We start from the raw sequence: 24,066 nt of genomic DNA, 5'->3' as shown, positions 1-24,066 counted from the left end.
TAACCACAACATTCTCCTGGTCTCTTTAAAGACTCTCCTTACATCCCAGATCTGATCTCCCACCTTGTCCCTGCCCAGCTCATATGCTGTGCTGAAGGCCGTTTACTCTCCGCCCCTCTCGTCTCCACTGTTTTCATGCGTGCAAAAAACCCCAACAAAACCTTGCCACTCCCTGCATGTGGGCTGCCTCATTATGCATCAGTTTCCTTCTTTCACCATCAATTCTCGCCTGAACATGTATATCTTTTTAAGGAAGTATTTTAATAATAATTCACCAGATGCACACTTTTTGGCCTAAATTCAATTTCAAACCACGGTAGCAAAAAAAAAAAAAAAAAAAATTATCTATATTTTACAAAGAATTTAACAAATCTAATTGTTTTTCTTAAACCTATAAATGTAAACATACTTAAAGCTGCAGTTTAAGCAATATCCTACAGGTTTTATTTTATTTTAAATAAATCAGTTCTGTACTACTGTGAGAAAATACTTGCGGCATTTAAAAAGATAAACAAAAAAAAATTTAAGACATTTTTAATGTATTCTAGTGTAACAACATTTTTGTTCATATAGCAACCATTTACAGAGTCACATCCCCTTCCCCTTTAACAGCATCACCGTTTTGAGCTCTCCCTCTGGCAGTGAACCAATTGAATCTAGTGCCTGCCTGGTCACATGCTCTACCTCACAGAACTTTGGCTGTCAGTGCAGCAGGAGAGGACCCAAGATGCATTTAGTGAACCGAGCCGAATCTTCAGCGATCGATTACAGGAGAACGGATCGATCAGCAACTTAGCCAATCACTTGTCAGTGTGTAGATTGTATCAATGCACATATTGAATGAAAAAAAAAAACGATAGCTTGAACTGTAGCTTTAAGAAAGGCTTTGGTGGCTTTTGGTTTTGAGAAAATTAAGCACAAAACCTGTTGGGCCTCTGAATGGGGAATTGTTTATCAAGTGTTCTCTACCCTTACCACACCCTGCACTTATTATAGAGACAAAGGTAAGAGGTGGGGGAGTAATGAACACATCATGACAGCACAAAACGGAAGTATCCAGAGGACATTAGCCTGAGAGAAAGAGAATACAGTATGCAAGTTACCTTTCCCAGGTATTTCTGGGGTGTTCACAGGTCTCTCGCTACGTGTTGCATAGAGGAGTGTTTTGGAAAGTATATTCTGTAAGTCAACGAGTACTTCCCCCTCCCTGCCTCCCTCCTCGCTTCCACTTTGTCAATGTCAGACAAACCTTTTTTGACTTAAGTTCAAACTCACTTTTTGGCATTTAAACAAGCGAGGCCTGCTACTTTAAAATGACAGCCCCTGATGGCTAATTCCAATATAAAAAAAGCTGTGTGTGCTGTGCACGCGCATAGTAAGTGAAACTTCTTTGACTTTTGTCACAGAAATTGTATTTGTATTGGTGATGTTTTAATTAAAAATCAAAATACAATTTCAGTGACAAAACGCAAATAAATTTGACTTATAATGCGCGTGCTCGGCACACATCCCCTGTATTAGCTATTTGCACTAAGTGTGAATTCCTTGTGTGTGTGTGTGTCAGTGTGTGTATGTATGTGTGTCAGTCAGTGCGTGCGTGCGTGCGTGCGTGCGTGCGTATGTATGTGTGTCAGTCAGTGCGTGTGTGTGTGTGTGTCAGTCAGTGCGTGTGTGTGTCAGTCAGGGTGGGTCAGTGTGTGTGTATGTGAGTCAGTGTGTGTGTGGGGGGGGAATGTGTGTGGTGTGTGTGGGTGGGGGTGGAGGTGTGTGGGTGGGGGTGGAGGTGTGGGTCAGTCAGTGTGCGGGGGGGGGGTGGGTGGGTCAGTCAGTGTGCGGGGGGGGGGTGGGTGGGTCAGTCAGTGTGCAGGGGTGTGTGGGTGGGTCAGTCAGTGTGCGGGGGTGTGTGGGTGGGTCAGTCAATGTGCGGGGGTGTGGGTGGGTCACTCAGTGTGTGGGGGGGTGAGTCAGTGTGTGGGGGGGTGTGGGGGGTGAGTCAGTGTGTGGGGGGTCAGTCAGTGTGTATGTGTCCAGCTGCAGCCAGGGGCGGGGTGTAACATTGCGCACCACCTCTCCCCCCCCTTACGCAAATTCTGAGCGCGCACACACACCCCGCACGCAATCTGCACACACACACCCCGCACGCAATCTGCACACACACACCCCGCACGCAATCTGCGCACACCCCCCCCCCGCGGGGTACATGCGCCCGGCACGGGCATGAGTGACCAAGGCCCTGTGCCGCGCGGGTTGCGCCCGGGTTTGCGCCGTGTGCCACCGCTTCCTGCGGGCGCAAGGGGCCCGCGAACGCCCGCGGCAGTGGAGGGCTGAATGGCGCTGCTGCCAATGGGCGTGAGGAGCGTGTGGGTGGAACGCCGCCGCTGCCAGCCGCTTCTGCGCATGTGTGGCGTCCGTCAGCGGCGCCATCACAACTGCGCATGCGCGGCATGGCAGCAGTCGTTGAACAGTTGGGCCGTTAGGAGCAGCGGCGCACCGCATATGTCAGCAGCCGGATGTGTGGGGGGTGTGTGTGGGGGGGTGCGGCGGCGATTAGGAGCGGCACCGGTGGCTGTCGCCGCCGCATGTGACAGGGGACGTGTGAGCGGAGCGGCGTCCATTACGTGACGTCACTTCCGTTTCACATTTCGCCCCCCATCTATCCAGTTTTGCTCTATCAGGACTAGGTGCCACGAAAGAAGTTTCACTTCAAAAATGTAACAGTGTTTCCCCCACCCGGTGGGAGATTTGGCCATTACTGGTCGTGTGGTGCATGATACCTGCTGGTAACAGGAGGGCCGAGTCGTCCACCGGTGGTACTGGGGACAGAGGACTGGGCTGCTGGGGTTCACACCCCACATATCCCTTTAGCAGTGCAGCGTCTCCATCTAACGCAGGCTTCAGGAACTGAAGGTGATCTCCCACGGTAGAACTATTACCCCCGAGTAAGGTTACGCACCAGGCAGGAGGTATATGCAAACAGGAACAGTTTTATTACGCTTCTGTACAATTACAGGAACAAGGCAGGTTCTGCCCGTTGCAGTACTCAGCTATTCACTGGATGATGGTCCCTGAACAGTCACTACAGGCAAGGGCAGCCGTCCTAGCTCTACCCCACCTCAGGTGACCTGGCTACATAGTTTGAGCAAAACAGATGAAGTAAAATAGGGCAAGTTTGCAGATCTAAGAGGCATTGCTGCTTTAAAATCAATGCAGTTCTCTCTAAGGGACTTATTCTTTATCTGCCAAAGTGAACGATCATGCTGTTTTTGGACGGAGTTCTCCATTGAAGTTCATGAGGAATCTTGCCCGAAAAAGGTCAAATTGGTCGCGTCGCATACTGTATATGGAATAAGTCTCCTGATATGTCTGATTTTACCCTCTTTAAGGCAGGAACTGCTTTCTCCCAATGCATGTGCCCCTAACTTGTATCATATTACCCTTTTTTATGTCTGATATACAATGCCCGAGTACAAGATTAGATATTTAAAAAAACAAAAACGGAAAGCTGCTTCCCTCCCCCCCTCCGGGAGATCTTGTTAAAGCTACAGGTGTCCGTGCTTGTTACCTGTGAGAATTCAGGAGAGGTGAGCGTACGCGATGGTGAGGGGAAACAGGACAGGCTTTTGCTGATCCTCAGGCTGACATTCTAGTTCTGGTGCAACGCCTCCAGTCATAGCAGGCTCCAGGGTTACTGTAGACAGTCCCCACCATGACAGTCTTCTCCTGCATACCCCTACCCAATACACTGTAGGCTCAGGCAGGGGTATATAAAACAGGATCCTTTATTGTAGCATCCACTGCAGGTGTTATTACAGCAAATGCATAAGGTTTTAGGATAGGTCCCAGACCTCTGGATGGTACCGGCCTTCTTGCAGTCTTGAGGCCTGGCACTCTGTTCAGATGTTTGGCTGCTGTCAGCCCCAGGAGGGAGTGACTAGAACTGCATTTCTACCCCAGGAGGAGGACACCTGAACTAACTATAATTTAGAGTACTTCCTCCCTAAGGCTACAGCGCTGCTGTATGCGCTGCACGCGCGTCTGCCAGGCTGGCGGCGCGTGGAGCAGAGTTCCCAGGTCTGCAGTGAGCTGCAGGGGGAAAGACAGGGTGGGGGGAGGGGGGGGCAGGGATGTGACGGGGCACGGCCATGACATCACTCGGCTGGTTCGTCCTCATTGGCTGAACCGCCTGGGGGGCGTGGCCTAGTGCTCCGTCGCTAGTTCAACTAACAATATTCCTGTCTGAAAAAAACTGACCGCCCAGCGCGGCAGTCACATCCTCGCAGCGGGCCCGGCCCCATTGAGGAGGGGCTCTTGTTCCCGCCATAGCGGATGCTGCAGCAGCCAGCGGGGACCAAGCTTTTGACACAGAGAGGGAGGGCACAAGGTCTGGACTATGATTGGCTACACAGACCCAGTTCACCTCCAGCTGTCACTCAGAGGCAGCATATGGGGGGGGGGGGTAAACCCCACAGGATAGCCTGCAACTACCTGTAGCTACTAGGACTCACGTGACAGGATGCAGAAAGTATAACCTGGACCAGCCATGGCTACGCCAACATACACCAATACTACAGTCAGTTAAAAGGTTGACCTCAACTTTATATAGAGATTAAAATCTAGTCTAAGCCTCCAAATCAAACTGGAGTTCAATTTAATATCTTGCTGACCGAAAGTTAAATATTTTCCCCTACTAAATATGCACAGAACGCAGCACAATAGTACTGTACAGTATATACTACAACTTGAAAAGAGCAAACGTGTCAAACTCTGGCACTTTCAGGAACAGTGTTAATGCAGAAATAATACCTTCCCCTCAAAAACAGTCACATTTCGTCAAACTGTTCAGTGTGGCATGTAGCATGTAGCATGTAGCATGACAAATACAAAATCCATGTTACATCTTCACTGATCATTTGTTCTAAAACGCTAAACTTGTGGGGGCGAAAAATAAAAATAAATGCATGCAATAATCAGATCGGAAACCCTTAACCCCACTCATGTGATATATTTTTACATCATTGTGAAACAAGCTGACCATACCCTGGTTGCCAGGAAACCTCATTACAGGCATACCCCGGTTTAAAGGACACTCACGAGTAAGGACATATTTTCAATCGCCCCATTCCCCTGTGTCCGTACGCTCGCTTCACGAGTACTGACACCTATTCTGCCCTACAGACTGCCGTAGAAGTGACGCGCGGATTCCCCTCGCCCAATAGGCAAACGGCAGCTCGCGCATGCGGCTGTCAGCACGTCCTGAACAGCAATATCGGCTCCCTACCTGTACCGAAGCATCGATAAGTGGGAAAAAGGTCATGCTTCACCAAGTACAATTTCGCTTTACATACATGCTCTGGACCCATTGCATATGTTAATACAGGGTATGCCTGTATAGCCAAGCAGAGTATGTAGCACAATTAAACAGCCAACGTCTAAATGACAGGATTCTGGATTTCAAGGACAAAGCATTCAACATACAGTACTATGAAAGACCTGCAATATGAAGTTCTCTCTGTACTATGTTGTGAGCGGCAGATCATTTACCCGTGTGATTGCAAAAAAGATTGACTGAACAATACTTGTAGAATCAAAGCTATATATTTCACAATATCATTGTGGCTTTTGGCCCAGGACACACACACACACACACACACACACACACACACACACACGTGTCTGGATGGCACCACGAGGTAGATATGTCAATGACCGCTACATATCTTGCCCTCTCATGAATGTGTTTTCATACCTCTTGCCCTTGACATTCGATCTTAAAATATCTTCCACATCACGGCATCTCTCCCTACTACAAACCTGTTTTTTTTTGCTTCTACAAATTTTTCAGAGCTATGCAGATTCCTTTTAAAAGCAGCAAAACCCAACACGGGGCTAAGTAGAATGGAAGACAAGTCAATTTAAATCCACTTTTGCATTGACCACTTACGAGACGCGTCCGTCCCCTTCTCTCCCAAATCAGAGGGGATTACAATGCTATAAGAAAACTGGAAAGGGGCATAACGGAGCGCTCCTTAGGCTAGGTCCCTGTTGCTGACGGCGGTGTGCCTCACCAGTCCCTCACCTCCTTCCTAGCAGGCCCCAGTGTCTTCCTGCTTGTTGTCCCTCTTCGCGCTGTGGCGCGTCAGCCAGCAGGAGATACAAGATTGTGTTCCCGTGCAGCGACGCGTGACATGGTGCTCTGTGAGCCAATCAAGGAGGGGAGATCGCCGGAGTCAAATCCCTTCCAAATGATGTCATGCTAATGTAGCCCTGGTAAGAAATGGGGCTATAGTTCTATCCTCCTCCTGGTATAATCCCTGGTAAGGGCAGGTTGCCAGGAGTTATCATGGTTTCTCCCACTTCAAGCACTGCCCTGAGTGGTGGAGGTAGGTCACCTGACCCTGTGTCAAAGCAAGAGATACATGGGCGGTGCCGACTGAGATCATAAAAGAGCAGTGCATTTCCTATTTAGTGTGTCTATTCTGTCAGTCTGACAGTAATGATACTGAGTTAGGAGGAGAGGAGTGATCAGCTCATGAGTAGAGCTGATCTAGCTACAGTTAGTGAGGTGGAACCAAATACCTCTCACCCTGCATAGGGGGTGAGGGAAGAGCTAGCACCACTCTGGATGCCTTTGAGTATATCTTTCTTTATATCGTGTTTGGTAGTAAGCTGCTGTTGGAGGGTGCCACGCCAGTTTAAGCATATGGTGGAGTTGGTATTTTAACCCACATGCACTTCCTGTATACTGTGTATATGGATTTTCCCACGTTGTGTAGCAGTATTGGAAGTTGGATGGCTGCACGACAGCACTGCATTACACCAGCATTGTGGGTGCAGTGTCCACCCTCCCCGCGCCTCCGATCGCTGCTATAACAGACAGCGGTTTTCAGCTGTGCACACACCACCTGAACGCCAGGCGCGCGTGCAGCAGCCTCCATCGGGACCTTAGCCTAACAGTGTTGTGATCAATAAATGTGCAAATATGAAATACTTAAAGTGTGACAAGGAAATGATTGCGATAGTGTGAAGTGAACAAATACGTGGAAAACCAATGTGATCAAAATACATTTATAAAAGCTGTTTTCCAAACACCATCAATAGTGCAAAATATAGAATGTGAGAAAGTATTTGTAAAGCAGCTCAGAAAAATCCTTTAAGGACCGTTCCAATAGTCCTTTTAGTAGCAGCGATACCTTCCAAGTAAGGGGAGCGCAGGATTTCACAGTGATGGTTAAAATACTAATGTCTGTACCCTACACATTTAGGCCGACAGAAAGCAGACCACTAATAAAAATATTTGTCACATTGATAATATTTGTATATATAATAATATTTGTACATTAATAATTGGGTAGGAGTCAGGTTGTCAAATATCGCATTACTCATCTTGAGCCCACCTGAGTACACCAGTTAATGTGAATATGAATGGTTCATTTTATTAGAATTTAAACACGTCTCCAGATGTGGAGGGGTTAACCAGTTGCTAGGCTGAGATTTACTCGACGTTGCCTTAACATGTGGAAGGACTTAGCACCGTTTAGCAAGTCTGAGTTTGAGAGGATTGGACCTTTGTAGGTTTTGCTTATTGATACCTGCTGATTTAAGGCCCTTTGTTAAAAAATGTGGCGATGACAACCCACATATATTTCAGCCACAAACATCCCCTAAAAAAGGAGCACTTCAGTTTAATTTAAACTGGTGCAAAGTCATGCTGCAAAACTCAGACAAATAATGCAATATGCCATCATTGTACTTACATTGCCGCTCTGTCTACCATGGTCCGGATAAGACGAGTCAAATGCGTGTACAGAACAGAACAAGAATCCCGCAGCCACAGCCTCATGTCCGTGACAACCTGTGACAGCCAGCAGTGAGAGACAGAACGTTCATCTCTCTGGTATCAGATCAGCTACCGGGCATATGTTCTGAGAGATTGTGCATTTTAAATGGTTCTGAAAACATCTTTATGTCCAAGGCAAATGGGATCAGAAATGGTCCATCGTGGTGCGATTTTCCCCCTTTGATATCTGTCTCCAAGTCTACCCTACTGAGATATCTTAACCGCTTTCCTATTACATTTCATAAAACTCAATGTCATCGCGTAACTTCACTTTGCCATTTACTCTGATAATAAAACGAGTTCGATTCTGAAACATGGGGAAGATATCCCTTCTGTTTGTAATATTCGTCTATGTGCAGTATGGAAATAAAAATATATAAATCAGTTAACATAAGCTACACAAAATAATAATAATACCCTAAGGGAATGCAAGCTTCATGTAGCATAAAGGTTAATTGAACACATTAGAAACTGTAGTGACCTGTAATGTTTTTCTTATCTCTGCAGCACTTCTGAGTGGTTGCTACTGTATATGAAGCCTTGTTATGTTTATTGGTCCTGCTATAGCTAAAGTCCTAATAAGGCGTGGACAAACTATAGTCAAATTAACAGAGTTTATACAGTACTGTGTGTTGCCAAGTGTTTGGATAGTTTCATCTAAACAGCTTTGATTGAATATGAATTCTGACCTGAATCAGCTCCTACTGATCTAATTGACAAAAATCAGTATGATAAACAGCACTATACAGTCAAACATATTTTGGGACTAATAGAATAGTAAAATGGGGACAATTCTGGGTGGTAAAAATCGTACTCTACCTAGTAAATGAAGTCAACATAAAAACTTCTCCGAAACCCTATCGGTAATTCAATTGGTATTTAAATGCCAGTTTATGCATCACTCACCCTATTCAGCACATCCCACTTGATCTGGATTTGTCACACAAGATAATGGTGAGAATAATGAAAGTAGTGACACACCTGATCATTTCTGCTCCTACCAGTGTGGAGTTTCCCTGCAGCTTCTCCAATCAGTTCCTAAACACAAGAGAACCATTATATTCCAACATTACATTCCAAGAAGAACAGCATGGACACGGAAATCTATGATGCTGTCAAAACAATGCTATTTGTGAATGCCTTGCTGCTTTAAAGCAGACACAGGGAAGTATATTCAGAATAGTAAACAGAGGTAATGGTATGCTTTATGGACATTGCACTCAGAACCTCTTGAACAAGACCGTAGGCAAATAGGACCATCCAATTGTGCCTCAATTACATAAATATGTAAGGCAGCATTTATTGACTTTGTCCTGTTCCTAGTTTACAAAACAGTGTACACGGGCAACTCTTTAGTCAACTTAACCCAGTATCTTATATCTGGTCTGGAGAACTTTAGGATGAAGTAGAGAACTTGGAATTTACAGGTAGACAGAATTTCCTGGAACACACCCCCAGCAGTTACAGCATATGGCAATGAGTCTCAGGAGTTGATTGTGCTGTAACTGAACTTAGTTTACACCTGTTTTGTCCAACTACTTAGAACAAGCATCTCAGAAGTGATTCAAGTTCATACCTTGAGCCGGCGTTCATTAGCAGTATGTATATCCTCATCTGCTTTTGTCAGAACAAAAATCCCTTTAGACCATTCCTCGTGGATCTGTAAGAGGTCAACAAAGAGACATCCTCTAAGATTGCGTTCATGGGTTTCAGTCGTTTGTCATTCCTTTCTTCTGGTAATAGGATCAAAGACTAATAGCAATGGGTACCATCACTTTAATTCCCAAACCTACAGTACCACTACTTTTTGCCCTGACAAGCATACAGTTGCACTATCTTTTTAAAGAAAGGGATTATAAACTGCTTTTCTTTTCCATTTTTAGACCATATAAAACTATAAAAATCAGTAAGAATAGGGGGTCTGGGCCAAGAAATGTAATTTTAACGGGAATGTACTGATCTGTATCAGTTAGCCAAAGACATGAGAACAATAATGCTAAAAATTAAAAAGACTCACTCCAAATCAGTGACAGTTCTAAAGAGGACGTTACAAAGAGCTGTGGCAAATTGTTTGACAGGTTTGGCACATTGAGCTGAGCCAGAGTAACTCCTTTGTTTCTTTAGAACTGCTTATTTAAGAAGACTTTTGTTGGATACAGAAAGAAAAATGTGGGATACATCATCATAATCTGGGGGAAGAAAAAAGGTGTGAAAAGGAGATTGTAAAAAATAAATGGGGCAACGGATACTTTAGTATTTTGATACGGTTACAACCCACATACCAGAAGGTCCCGCCCCCCAAACACTACAAAATCTGAAAGATAAAAACAAGAAATACACCTGTTATAGTAGTACTGAGGTCGCTCCAAACCCTGGGTTATTCGTGAATCCAAGACACCAATTCCAAACGGTGTAAATTTGTCATGCTCTTCCATAAAGCAGTCATTTTTTTTCATCGCCATAACATGCCAGGTGCAATATTTGCAAATATTAATAGTGCTGCTTTTTAAAAGGCCCAGCATTGCAACCCTCTTCTTGACTTATTTCCTTCTAGCCTTGTTCTAATATGTAGACAGTGACAGGCTACCCTATGGGGTTTCCCCCCTCATGCTGACTTCCTGAGTGACAGGAGTGGAGATGACACGGGGATCTGTGATAGCCAATGGTGGTGCAGATACTGGGCCCTCCCTCTTTGAGATTCAAGAAGGAAGTGCCTAAATTGTAGATTTATGTTCAGTCCCTTAGGGGTGAGACCTTCAGTTGGTTTCCAGCCTTCCCCTGCATGGAGTGGGAGAGTGTTGGAGACGTCTCCTCCCGGCTGGGAGGGAGACATGTGCTCAGCCTCATGGGCTGAGGGCAACAAGCTACTCTAGCCAGGCCTCAAGATTACCCTCAGGCCAGTACCATCCAGAAGCCAGGGATCTATCCTATCAACTGAAGCATACACTAATGACACCGGCAGTGGCTGCTACAATAAAGATCATCCTCATTTATACTTCTGGCTTGGCGGCAGTCTGTTGGACAGAGGTATTGGGTAAAGGTTGTCATGGTGGGACTGCCTTCAGCTCTGCTGAACCCACTATATCTGGGTGGCGCCGACACCAAGAGGAGAAGAACCAGCGAATCCCCAAAATGACAGTCCTGTTCCCCCACACTATCGCGGGCAACTCTCCTGTTCCCTCGCAGGTAATCACCACTACATCAACAGTAGCCTACCCAAGTTCTCCCAGAGGAGGGGGCGGGGCAGAAAATGTGCTACATATAATTATAAAAATAAGCACATTTTGAGGAAAGGCATAACCTGCACACTGTTTCTGGCTAGAGTGAAAATTAAATATTTTGATTTAGAAACTCTTGAATGCCGTACTGAATTAAAAAAAAAAATTAAGCTAAAATCAGGTTGGATTCTTTAGGTGGAAATTCAAGGGCAATGATTAATCAAACCTCATTGATTTTAGCTGTGAAGACTATTGCAGCACCAGAGAGGCTTATGTGGTGTTCATTTATGCCCTTATAGTGTTTTATGATTTATAAGCAAACCAGTCTTTCATGTCTTCACATTTTATGCAGTGATGATTACTTCTTAGTGGCGTGTGAGAAAAGCATATGAACAAGGGGTTTAGTGTATAATAAACAAATAAAGTACCTTGTCCAGTCCAGCAACAATTTGTTCCATCTCAGACTTGCTCACCAGCCCAGCCTTTTCCAGGGCCTTGACGTAAGCCTGGCTGCCTTGGATGTCAGCTGACCACATCCTCTTGTCATAAGACACAGAAGAGTTGAACATCTCCATGATGGGGTCTACGCTGCCAACAAATCTGCCCCCCCATAACTTGTCCCCCTAAGGGAGAGAAAAAGTCACGCACAATGAAAATAGTTACTAATTAGGAATGGCTGAAGGATATACAGTACTTGTGATTATATTAAAAGTGCTTGACTTGAAGTAGATGTATTACACCTCCAGCCACATTAGGGGTTTTAAATATTGCTTCAGATCTTCTGGTACTTTAGAGATAGAAGATATCTTCTGGAATAGCACTGCTTAATAGAAATGGGCAGTAATCCGTAATCACAGCCATGTGTTCACTTTCTTGGTGCAGTCTATATACAGGATTGTTGCATTAGAAAAACAAAAAAACACGTAGGGAAGCAGTAATCATCCTTTGTCACTCAGGGAGCCACAATAAAAATGTATATTTAAGTTACTTATTATTGTTTCCTCAAACGTTTATATGCTTTAGAGTGTGTGATGCTCACTGTTATTAAATACAGACTTCTATAAAGCTTCTACTCAAAAGTAGAAAGCTCGGGAATTGAACCTCAGTAACACAATACACAGCAGCACGCTGAACATTGCTAGTTACTGAAGCATGTTTAATTGATATGTACCGATTTTTAACAATAAGCAGTGTCGGAAGAGAAGAGTATTTTAAAAGCTTAAATTCTGTCATCCAAGTTTTGGTGTGTCTATCATTCTGCTGATCAGCATGTCCTGCTTCTGTGCGCTGCTGTCTGACCATTAACAGATGTAATGATAATATAGCATAGTGAGAGGAGAATGGACAGTGCAGTACAGGCATACCCCGGTTTAAGCACAATCACTTTAAGTAGACTCGCGAGTAAGGACATATCGTCCAATAGGCAAACTGCAGCTCACGAATGCGCCTGTCAGCAAGTCCTGAACCGCAATACCAGCTCCCTTTCTGTACCGAAGCTGTGTGCAAGCGGGGAGACTATAGAGCCTGTTACAAATGCGTTATTTACATCAGTTATGCACGTATATGATGATTGCAGTACAGTAAATGCATCAATAAGTGGAAAAAAGGCAGTGCTTCACTTTAAGTACATTTTCGCTTTACATACATGCTCCGGTCCCATTGCGTACATTAATGCGGGGTATGCCTGTATAATATTTTGCAGACCGTCGATCTAGCACCAAAAGGATTGGCATACAGAAGGATGGAATTTTCAAATGTACACAGGGCAGAGTGTAAGGTCACGTGACTTGAAAAATCACTGTCAATCGCTGGTTTACTTGTAATTTCCAGGTTGGTGTGCAAAGTGCAGCCAGAAAAGTGCTTTTGACAACTTTAAGACTTCGATGCATTACTTGCGTTAATTTGCAGTCTAGCAATTTCTAAAACATTTAGTAGTTTTTTTTAAATAGCTTCATAACAGGGTTTATATATTGACACCATAAAATGTACCAATTCATGTAACATATTGGATCACTCAGCCTTCATGGACTTTTGCCATGCAGCATAATATTGGAATTGATGTGGTTTACAAGAGGGGCCAGGCATAAAAAGGAAGCAAAGTCCCACTTTGGGAGCGTCAGAGCTCTGGCTCCGGTACTTTCAGGACATCCCGTGCTATTGCAAAATGTAAACATCTCTAAAGTTCAAAAAAAGACATCAAGGACACCAGAGAAATATGTTATTGATCAAGTGACCAATATTTATTGTGCAAGAGTTGTCACAAGACCTTTTTGGACAGCGCTCTCGATGTTCATGCTTTACTGTGGAGCCCACAGCCCATGGTTCATCTGAATTAAACAAAATAATTTAACCAAGAGATTGTTATTATTAGTTGTCACTTTCAGTACTGAGGGCTACTGTGGTTTTGTGGTGCTGCATAATCTTCAGGATGGAACATGCCTACTGGCTATTGTTGCACTGGATACAGTCACAATTATTGGTTACATTTTGTTGTTAAATTGTGCATTGTACTTTCACTCTAAAATCAGGCATACGGTTAATGTGCAGAGCAGACCTCATGGTGTAGTACTGTATGTAAAGTATAACATTTATATGCAACGGTAAAAGATGCACATACCGCAATAAAAATCATTTAGGCAATGATGAAAAACCCTAATAACCAGGATGATGCCAAGTTTCGCTGCTCCACTGTCCAGTTGGATCAAATGATCAGTAGAAAACTGGGTTACCCGTCTCATCTGGGGTAGCCTTCCTCTCTGGCCGTGCAGGTATCACTTTGTAAGGTTCGTTCCCCCGCGGGAGTTTCATTTTCAATCAATTTCAACACAGAGCAATCTACCCTTAAAGATCCGATTTGGACGCGGACATGAAGTGGGACATGGTGGCCACCTGAAGACTGAGGTCCGCAGACCCGCACAGATTCACAATGGTGCTTAGACTTAAACTCCACGCAGACCAGCAACTTCGTTTTTTACCATTGCCTAATTGATTTTTGTTGCTGTATGTGCATCTTTTACCTTTACATATACATACCACACCATGAGAGGTCTGCGCTTGTCTTATTCTTCTCCATAGATTTGGATGTGCTGTCATTCCACCTACCATAGCAGCAGACCCTCCTGTATTCCCCAAAGGAAAGTCAATACATATTTCCCTTTGGGTTACAGTTCATTCACTAAATATATTTTATTAATTATTATCACAATTTGTTTCACTGGAGACATTTATACAATTCACAGCTTAGACAATTTTTCTAGTGCGCTCTTTGCTTAGTGTTTTTCTGCTTTAAGCCGCGGCCAGGCTGGGAGCGAGCGCGCTCTCGCTCAAGCACCCTACAGTGAGAGCAGGGGCGGTTTGCGGCCAGCGTAGTTGCACGTGCCTGTGATGTCACATGAGCGGTTTGCCCTCATTGGCTGAACCGCGCACATGCGCAGGGCAAGCGTGACAAATTCAAAAGAATGTCTCGCCAAGTAACTGAACGTGGCGCGCTCACGAGCACGCTGGTCAAACACATTGTCTCGTTGTGTTTGATCGTGCTGAGCGAGCATGCGCGTTCGCTCTCAGCCTGGACGAGCCCTAAGTTTAATGTAGTGGCTGAAATCCAGAGTACATGCAAAGAAAACAGAACAACTCATGATGTAGTACAGCGGTGCGCAGGTCCCTGAGATTGTCTGCAGGGAGCACAGGGTTTATAGAGGCCCCACACGCTTCCCGAAGGCACTTAAATGCCGGGGAAGCGGCAAAGGCCTCTGTAAACTGCACTTACCTTGGCTCAGACGGCTTCTGGAGACGCGCTGCCATGGCAACGTGACAAGACGACCAAATGCCGGAGCCGAGGTAACAGGGGGCGCGCAGAGGGGGACAGCCAGCAGGGGGCGCAGGGAAAAATAAATAAATAATAAAATATATTGCACTCCTTTTGTGTAGTATATTAGAACAGAAGAGAAAAAAGGTAAGTAATGCACGTACAGAATAAAAAGATTTTCCGACCGCTTAGTTTTGGGCTCCAAAATGTGATGTCAGACAAGATTATCAGAGAATAAGCACAAGAAGACGTGACCGAGGCCACAACAGTCCCTTTAATACGCACTCAAGGTCAGAATACAATATGATCAATATCAGAGAATAAAATATCCACAGGGAAGATTAGCAAAGTGGAGATGAGAGACTTGCAACCGCACTACATGGAAGGTCATTGGGGAGGCCTTCATCCACCAGCGGATTGACAAGGGCTGAAGATGAGATCTCATGTTATAGACCAGGGGTGTGCAAATTGGGGGATGCACGGCGCTTAGAAGCCCCATGCTCTTCACCAAAGCATTTCAATTAAATGCTGGGGAACGCACGCCTCTGTAAGTTCCCTTACACCTCGTCTCTGCGGCTTCTGGTGACGCATCGCCATGGACATCCTTAAAGAGTTCCCTGTAGTTTTCAGGTCATTTGAAAATGTTACCAAAATACAGAAGAATTTACAAAGCATCTGATCTCGGACACGTTAATAGAGGGGGTTGGGGCTATACAGAATGTTAGAATATAATTATAGGGTTCCTTAACTTAAAAAAAAAAAAAGTTGGAAACCACTGTACTAGAGGGTAAAGAGCACCACTACGTCCTTATTCACAAAATGTATACTTCCACTTTTCTAGAAAGACAAAAAGTTCCTGTAAAAAGCCTCCAGCTTCCTATTTGTACAACATAAAGAGTTTTACCCCCGTGCCTAATAAATGTTGATTTTTTTTTATATTGGGCATGGCACAATTACTTTAAGCCAGCAGTGAAGAGGTTAAAATACGCTACGTAAGCAGCGGGGGTTTTTTTGTATGTATGTTTTTCGTAAGTGTATTCTAAAAGGCTAAACAGTGATTTTTTTTTAAACAGTTTGTTTGTATCAAGAAGAGGCTCTGCATTATGCAGAATTTTAGAAGACAAACATTTACCTCTGATGCCATCTCTTTCTTTTTTGAGAATATCTTATCAGCAGAGATGTGACCTGAAAAAAAAACAAAAAGCAAATTTCAGGTTTCTTGTAATCACACGAAGGAAAGTTAGATTTGTATATAGCGTACGAATGAGCAGGTCGTGTTTTAGCACAGTCTTAAAAATAACTAATAGCTCGGTCACTCCCAAGAGAAAGTTTTTTTTTTAATAGTATATATACACACCTGTTCTACAACAGCTGTAAAACCTGATTATTTGAGCCATTGCAAAAACAAACCTTTTCTTCTTGACTGCAACGTAGCTGATGGACTAGCCCTGTTCTGCAGTGTAGGCTATAATATCAATGCATTCTTTAACATTAACCACCTGTAGAATGTTCATGAAGTCTAATGATCAAAGCATTCTGCATGCACAACTGGGGGCAAGGCATTTATGGGAGAACATTTACTTTTTTCATTTTATGAATCGGGTGGGGTTTTTTTTTTCTTCTCCATTTCCTGCAGCGAGAGAAAGGGGATTTTTGCTAAGCATTTCCTGGAGAGAAAATTGATTTCGAATCAGGAAAGCACCATTTGTATGTATATTTCTACGCATACACAAGATGCAAAGATGTCCAGGGCACTCTGCTCAACACCAGGAGAAGATAGACAAAAAAAAAATACTACTTAGCTTGGCAGGGTGTATGCAGTGAAGCCAGGACCACCACACAGCTCCAGGTCAAGTAAAACAACAACGGAGACATCTGCAGCACTCACTGGGATAGTATATAAATAGAAATGAATGTATTACATCAGATCAGGTCTTTTATCAAGCTTGATAAAAGACCGGGAGGTCTGAAACACCCCTCTCCCATACGTCCTTATTCTTGATCTGATGTAATTAATTAATTTCTATTTATGTACTATCCCAGTGAGTGCTGCAGATTTCTATATATACACATACAGATCTATCACTGTATGTCCATACAAGACACAAGTTTTTTTTCTCTCCTCTCTCCCCCCCCCATACACTCACCTACTCTGATGAATGTGCTTGTGCTTTGATAATGTTTTCAACCTGCCCCTGACTGCACACTCCTCATATTGCCACAACCCCGCCCCTTCTCACAAGCTGACCAATCACATCAGAGGAAGGAACAGGTGGGCGTGCCTCATGGGCATTTCACTTCAAGGTTCCTCTGGCTTTCCCTGGGTTTGATTGACCCCCTGGCACATGACATATGGCAGTGCCCTGTAATGCTTTCCCTGGGTTTGATTGACCCCCTGGCACATGACATATGGCAGTGCCCTGTAATGCTTTCCCTGGGTTTGATTGACCCCCTGGCACATGACATATGGCAGTGCCCTGTAATGCTTTCCCTGGGTTTGATTGACCCCCTGGCACATGACATATGGCAGTGCCCTGTAATGCTTTCCCTGGGTTTGACTGACTCCCTGGCACATGACATATGGCAGTGCCCTGTAATGCTTTACCTAGGATTGATTGACTCCCTGGCACATGACATATGGCAGTGCCCTGTAATGCTTTACCTAGGATTGATTGACCCCCTGGCACATGACATATGGCAGTGCCCTGTAATGCTTTACCTAGGATTTATTTGAAGAATTATTGCACATGATTAAAAAAATGAATTAGAGGTGGTGCAAGATTACAAAGGAGGAAACATGTCCTTGCATTATTAACCGGCATCCTTTTAAAGTACATAATGACATTTCAATTGAGTATGTATGTGCAGGCACATAGCCCTCTATACTGTATATTGGAGTGCTTTAGTTATATTGTTTAAGGCCCCATTTTTTTATTGAGGTAATTTTAACACGACACCAAACTAAATGAATTAAATTAGGAAATGCTATAGTCAAAATTGCTGTCGTAAAGAAAAAAAGGAAAGTGATGCTCTGTATTAACACAACCTCTATATGCCACATTCTGAGTATTGGACAAAGTTTACCGAGTGTGCTACACCTTTCAGCGAATGCATTGGTGGTTCAGTGGTAGAATTCTCGCCTGCCACGCGGGAGGCCCGGGTTCGATTCCCGGCCAATGCAGCGCATTATTTTTAGTTTAGTACCACTAAATTATTTTCCTATTTTTGTTTAATACTCCGCTTATGATTTTTTACTAACACACACCCAGTTTTCCCTTTAAACCTAAGAACTAGAGCGTTTTATGAACGATCAGGCCGCTTTTTAACTGAGAGCTGCCAAATCCAGCTGTTCAGCATAATACATCAGTTTATGTGTCCAGAGGGGCAAAGCCCAACGTCATGCTTAATTATCAATATCCTCTGTGCGTTTGTTGTATTCATTTACATATTTTTTCATTAAGTTGAATCAGGCACTGGACGAGGTGCCAGGAACCCATGTGTGTGTAACATGGTTTCCGGGGGGACAAGTGATAGTAGAGCGCGCGGTGCATTGGAGACAGCATGGAAGTGTAAGGACTGAAGGATCAGGAGAGATACTGAAAGGAGGGGGGTTAAGAGCGATACTGGGGTGGGAGGGGGGTCGGGAGAGATGCTGAGGGGGGGGATCGGGAGAGATGCTGAGGGGGGGGGGGGGGGTCAGGAGAGATGCTGAGGGGGGGGGGGGGTCAGGAGAGATGCTGAATGGAGGGTCAGGAGAGATGCTGAATGGAGGGTCAGGAGAGATGCTGAATGGAGGGTCAGGAGAGATGCTGAAGGGGGGGTCAGGAGAGATGCTGAGGGGGGGGGGTCAGGAGAGATGCTGAGGGGGGGGGGTCAGGAGAGATGCTGAGGGGGGGGGGTCAGGAGAGATGCTGAGGGGGGGGTCAGGAGAGATGCTGAGGGGGGGGGGGGGGGTCAGGAGAGATGCTGAGGGGGGGGGGGGGTCAGGAGAGATGCTGAGGGGGGGGGGGTCAGGAGAGATGCTGAGGGGGGGGGGGTCAGGAGAGATGCTGAGGGGGGGGGGGGTCAGGAGAGATGCTGAGGGGGGGGGGGTCAGGAGAGATGCTGAGGGGGGGGGGTCAGGAGAGATGCTGAGGGGGGGGGGTCAGGAGAGATGCTGAGGGGGGGGGGGGGTCAGGAGAGATGCTGAGGGGGGGGTCAGGAGAGATGCTGAGGGGGGGGGGGTCAGGAGAGATGCTGAGAGGGGGGTCAGGAGAGATGCTGAGGGGGGGGGGTCAGGAGAGATGCTGAGGGGGGGGGTCAGGAGAGATGCTGAGGGGGGGGTCAGGAGAGATGCTGAGGGGGGGGGGGTCAGGAGAGATGCTGAATGGAGGGTCAGGAGAGATGCTGAATGGAGGGTCAGGAGAGATGCTGAATGGAGGGTCAGGAGAGATGCTGAGGGGGGGTCAGGAGAGATGCTGAGGGGGGGGGGTCAGGAGAGATGCTGAGGGGGGGGGGTCAGGAGAGATGCTGAGGGGGGGGGTCAGGAGAGATGCTGAGGGGGGGGGGTCAGGAGAGATGCTGAGGGGGGGGGTCAGGAGAGATGCTGAGGGGGGGGGTCAGGAGAGATGCTGAGGGGGGGGTCAGGAGAGATGCTGAGGGGGGGGGTCAGGAGAGATGCTGAGGGGGGGGGTCAGGAGAGATGCTGAGGGGGGGGGTCAGGAGAGATGCTGAGGGGGGGGGGGGTCAGGAGAGATGCTGAGGGGGGGGGTGTCAGGAGAGATGCTGAGGGGGGGGGTCAAGAGAGATGCTGAGGGGGGGGGTCAGGAGAGATGCTGAGGGGGGGGGTCAGGAGAGATGCTGAGGGGGGGGTCAGGAGAGATGCTGAGGGGGGGGTCAGGAGAGATGCTGAGGGGGGGGGATCAGGAGAGATGCTGAGGGGGGGGGGGTCAGGAGAGATGCTGAGAGGGTGGGGTCAATCAATGCGCCTGTTTGCCTGCAGGTCCTTGGCTAACTGCTATAGCCAATGACTAAAGTGTGCTTCAACTCCTCCACTATAAGCTCGGCCTTAGCATAAAATGTTTTCAGTGCAGCCAGGGATTCTGGGAGATGACAAGCAAATGTACACACAGTGTCACCATATCCAGTTAAATATGGAGAACCTTATTTGTGTATATATAAAAAGTGTTTATATAAATGAAAGCATGCAAGAAAACAGATAAATTCCTGCTATAGGTATGCTGGTTTAAAGGTGACAATAGAGCAGAGAAGTGCCGGGACATGAATCAACCAAGAATATTTCTACATCTGCATTACCGTTTGATAAGGCAGCTGAAATGTATTATTTTTGTTGTTGATTAAATCTACTGTGTGTGTAATATATATATATATTACATGCCATTCCCCAGAATCCCTTGCTGCAGTGGAAGTGCTGTGTGCTGGGTGATAATGGGGAAAGGTGGGGTTGCAGACCTGCCTAAGACATGCATATGAGCATACAGTTGTATTTACACACATATATATATATATATATATATATATATATATATATATATATATATATATATATATATATATATATGTATATTTCTTGTGTAGTGCTGATACTGTAGTATACTACACAAAACTGCACATATAATATTGCATCATACTGCACATGTATAATGCAATCATTGTTTTTGGTGCCTGATGCAAAGGGAGATATAGTGATTTATCTTCATATGTTGTGGGCCACTAAATGAGTAATAACTCAGGATAATTGTATAGGATATTTTAGGGGAATAACTGGTTTTGCTGCCCATGTTGTTAGGCTTGAGTGATATATTCTTCAATTGATTTAGTGACTTATTATTTGAATCAAATATAATTATTAAGTGGCTGGGATATGCCCTTTTCTAGCCTTGGTGTAGAGTAAACACTTGCAAGACGAGTCTGATTTCTCTTGTGTACTATGCATATTTATAGTATCAGTATTAGTCCAGGAGAAATGTAGATTCATTTTGGGTTGTGATACCTTTGTTGACCATTATAAGGCTGGGGCCAGGGTGCCTTCGCCCGCGCGGAGGCTGTGAGGTGACCCGTGTGAAGCAGGTGCTTTCCCCTTGCCATTGTGGGGGTCGTGCCTAGGGGCGTCACGGAGCTGAGGCCGAACCGCTCACGTGACCGGCCTGTCATGCCAAGAAATCAGTTTCAACTGATTTTTTGCGCAATGCGCGCCCCCTCCCGCCCGCACGCGATCACTGCCTTAAGACAATCTGTCCGCTCAGTGTGCGGACGCGTCCGCGCGGTTTTCCATACCATGGCCCCAGCCAAGAGCTTGTGTACACTATGTCAGAGACCTCAACAGTTTCCTCTTCAGATGGCAGATGTTAATTCATCTATAGGTATTATAACCAGCAACAAAAAGTTTGCATTGTACTACTTAAAGCATAATTTAACCAGTAAAAGGCTAGAGGTTCTGGAAGTTCTGTTATTTTATTACAGAATGTAGTAAGTTTGGTTACTGTTGCCCTGCGCCTTTGGTTTTGTGGCAGATACAGTATATGCTTTCTTAGGGGCGCTATATTTATCCTTTCTCCATTATTACCAAGTAGGCATAACTACGCCATGAAACAACAAATACCATTACAGTAGAGTCTACCTTTGTACATGAAGTAACAAACACTAAAAACTAGCATAGGATAATGCGCTCCACCTAAAATTAACCAGTGAGGTGTCAGAACCACCCCCCCCCCCCATATACTAATGGTATAGCTTAAATATTAGTGCTAAGACAAATGTGCTATATGTGCATCGACTAGATAGTTATTAAACTAAAACTAGTAAAAAATAAGTGCCAAATAGTGCCAAAGAATGAGTGATAGCCCAAACAAGGTATGAAATTCTAACTGTAACAAACAAAGTACAAATCAGAATGGCAGCCAAAAACACAAATCAAGTCTATCCAATGATGTGAACAGGCAACAATTATAAACACGAGTACAAAAAGTCCTTGGAGCAATAAGAGTCGGTACATGAAGTGCAAACAATTGATGTCAAGTGTGTGGAGGTGAATAGTGTGTGTCCTTCCACCCAAGTGAACATCCATTTTTGTGCTAAGATTTGCATGTGTTTTGTGATGCAGTAATAGCCCAGAGATTGAGAAGGGTATATGGCTTAAATTAAGATATATTGTTGCCTTGAAAAAAAAAGAAAAAAAGAGATATACTGTATGGAAGAGTTAAATATGAAATAGACCAGCAATACAGTTATCTGCAATAACCTTCCAGTACAGGAAGGATATATATATATAAAAGCAGAAGCTTCTTTTCGGATATAAAGATCAATTAGTTTATTATCAAAACGGACGATCATTGACCTTCATTTCCCCTTGAGTTGGTTCCTTGTTAACCTACATGATTAGCAATATATACATTTTTCTACATTAAAGCTGCAATCTAAACCGTTATTTTTAATTGGGTTGAAGCAGGGGGTCTCTGAACCCCATTAATTTCCGCTCCGGACACCCCCTGCTTCTGGAGATACCTACGTAGAGGGGGCTGGTAACCGCTTTGCTTAATTAGCAGGCTCCACATTATGGCTGATTTTCAAAGCCCCCAGGCCCTGCAGGCCAGTAGGAAGGCGTGATGTCGTCTGGTTTGGCTTCCTATTGGCCCATGTAACGCGGGAACTTTAAACCTGAGCTAGCTCAGCCGGAGTGGCTACCGGCACCCCCGATGAAGGTAAGTATCTCCAGAAGCAGGGTGTCCCTGCCCCGGAGCTGAAATGAATGCCGTTCAGCTCAGAACACCCTCAGCTTCCTCCTTTGTAAAAAATAAATAAATACAATTAGAACGGCATGAATTGCTTCTTTAATTAAAATAGCTCTGTGAGGAATAAAAGACATTACAGCCTATAAAAATATCAAGACATGAAGTGAGCCAAGGTACCTATTTATTACTGATCCGAATAAAATTACATTTAACAAACAGGAATGAAAAAATCAAGGCTAGACAAGAGTCTGCTCAATGACCGACCAAGTTGAGGTAGTGTGTTCGAATAACATCCAGCCAAAGGGTATCTTTGCTGTAAGGTCCTCATTTGTGTGGAGCACCGCGTGTGTAAAGGTAATAATTGCAAGTTCATACAAAAGCTGCAATAGAATGCGCGTCCATGTTAGATATAAGCCACGTTCAGCCTATCGCATGGACCACATATATTCACCGGCTCTACGAGAAGGTCATATGCATCAGATCCAGCGATAAGGAATGTATTTGCTTCCCACTCAAAAGATGCAGAAAACGATATTTTTTTGTCTCTCTCATCCTATATAATTCACACGTGTAAGTGTCTCTGTTGCTATATGTTTCAGAAACATTGTCAGATTTTTTTGTTTTACCTCAGAAATGTGTAGGAAAACCTTTATTTTCTGTCTTTTGTACTCTCTCACACACTGGAGAGATACCTGGGAAAAAATATAACTTGAATATGCCAATTGAAATATTCAAATTAGCTTATTTCCAGTTATCTCAGGTGTGTTAACAGTTCCATCTCCCTTGTGTTGTACAGAGGAGTGTTTTGTGCGGTATTTAAGTGAATGGGAACTCCTACTAAATAGGAAACACTGAAATTCGCTCATATAATATTAGCCCATTTAATGTTGCTGGTATGTTCCAGTATCAAGTTCTTGTAGTCATATTTACTGTACATACTTCTTTTCATATGAACATGATGACACATCATACATATCCTACACCACCCCCTTCGTGTCTCAATTTAGAAAAGGTTGGATCAGAATTTACTTCTGCAATCTCTTTCCCGTAAATGAGTCTGTAACTTTCACTACCTCACCGGCTACATCCTCCCCGTTGAAAATGTTGCTGTCTCTCCTAGAGCTGCTTATTGCTCCCTCTCATAAAGTGGATAAGTACAACATATGTTATCACTGGGACATCCGAAAATCCCCATCAATTATTAAGATATGCCAATGTTTGACTAATAGCCTTCAAATATATTTCCACTGCACATAATATGTAAATAGTTGTTTGATGTTTTTGATTTGAAATTGTTGGCAATAGCAAAGTTTCTAAGTATTTTTTTTTTTTAGCTGTTTGCTCTTTTCAGAGAGGTATAATTTCTACCCTCTGAAAGAATGTCTGTAGGAAGTACAAGTTCTCCTAAGCAGTACATTTTGTCCTGTGAGTATTCCCTTGATTAGATGTTAGCTTGCAAAACTGGAAGACCTTACT

General features: G+C 44.6%; 2 protein-coding genes across 3 annotated transcripts in view; one reads left to right on the top strand and one right to left on the bottom strand.

The window, feature by feature from the left end:
- ASL (argininosuccinate lyase) overlaps positions 1-17,085 on the bottom strand; it is a 46,975-nt gene extending 29,890 nt beyond the window's left edge. Inside the window, exons 1-6 of the mRNA XM_075589917.1 lie at positions 17,008-17,085; positions 15,993-16,045; positions 11,484-11,678; positions 9,414-9,497; positions 8,819-8,875; positions 7,755-7,852 (exon numbers count right to left, since the gene is read on the bottom strand). Coding sequence (XP_075446032.1) covers positions 7,755-7,852; positions 8,819-8,875; positions 9,414-9,497; positions 11,484-11,678; positions 15,993-16,004 — 446 coding nt within the window. The 5' untranslated portion in view covers positions 16,005-16,045; positions 17,008-17,085. The remainder of the gene's footprint in view (positions 1-7,754; positions 7,853-8,818; positions 8,876-9,413; positions 9,498-11,483; positions 11,679-15,992; positions 16,046-17,007) is intronic.
- A 1,244-nt stretch (positions 17,086-18,329) lies between these two features.
- Positions 18,330-24,066, top strand: part of CRCP (CGRP receptor component) — a 47,502-nt gene continuing 41,765 nt past the window's right edge. Inside the window, exon 1 of one of the 2 annotated variants that reach the window (XM_075589919.1) lies at positions 18,330-18,429. In XM_075589919.1, coding sequence (XP_075446034.1) covers positions 18,422-18,429 — 8 coding nt within the window. In that variant the 5' untranslated portion in view covers positions 18,330-18,421. Of the gene's footprint in view, positions 18,430-19,226; positions 19,282-24,066 lie in introns of those variants that run through there. The other variant, XM_075589918.1, reaches the window with a different exon arrangement.

The sequence above is a fragment of the Ascaphus truei genome, chromosome 3 (assembly GCF_040206685.1).
Source record: "Ascaphus truei isolate aAscTru1 chromosome 3, aAscTru1.hap1, whole genome shotgun sequence".
Taxonomy (NCBI): domain Eukaryota; kingdom Metazoa; phylum Chordata; class Amphibia; order Anura; family Ascaphidae; genus Ascaphus; species Ascaphus truei.
Note: the sequence above shows the minus strand (reverse complement) of the source record. Positions and strands in the feature narration are given on the sequence as shown.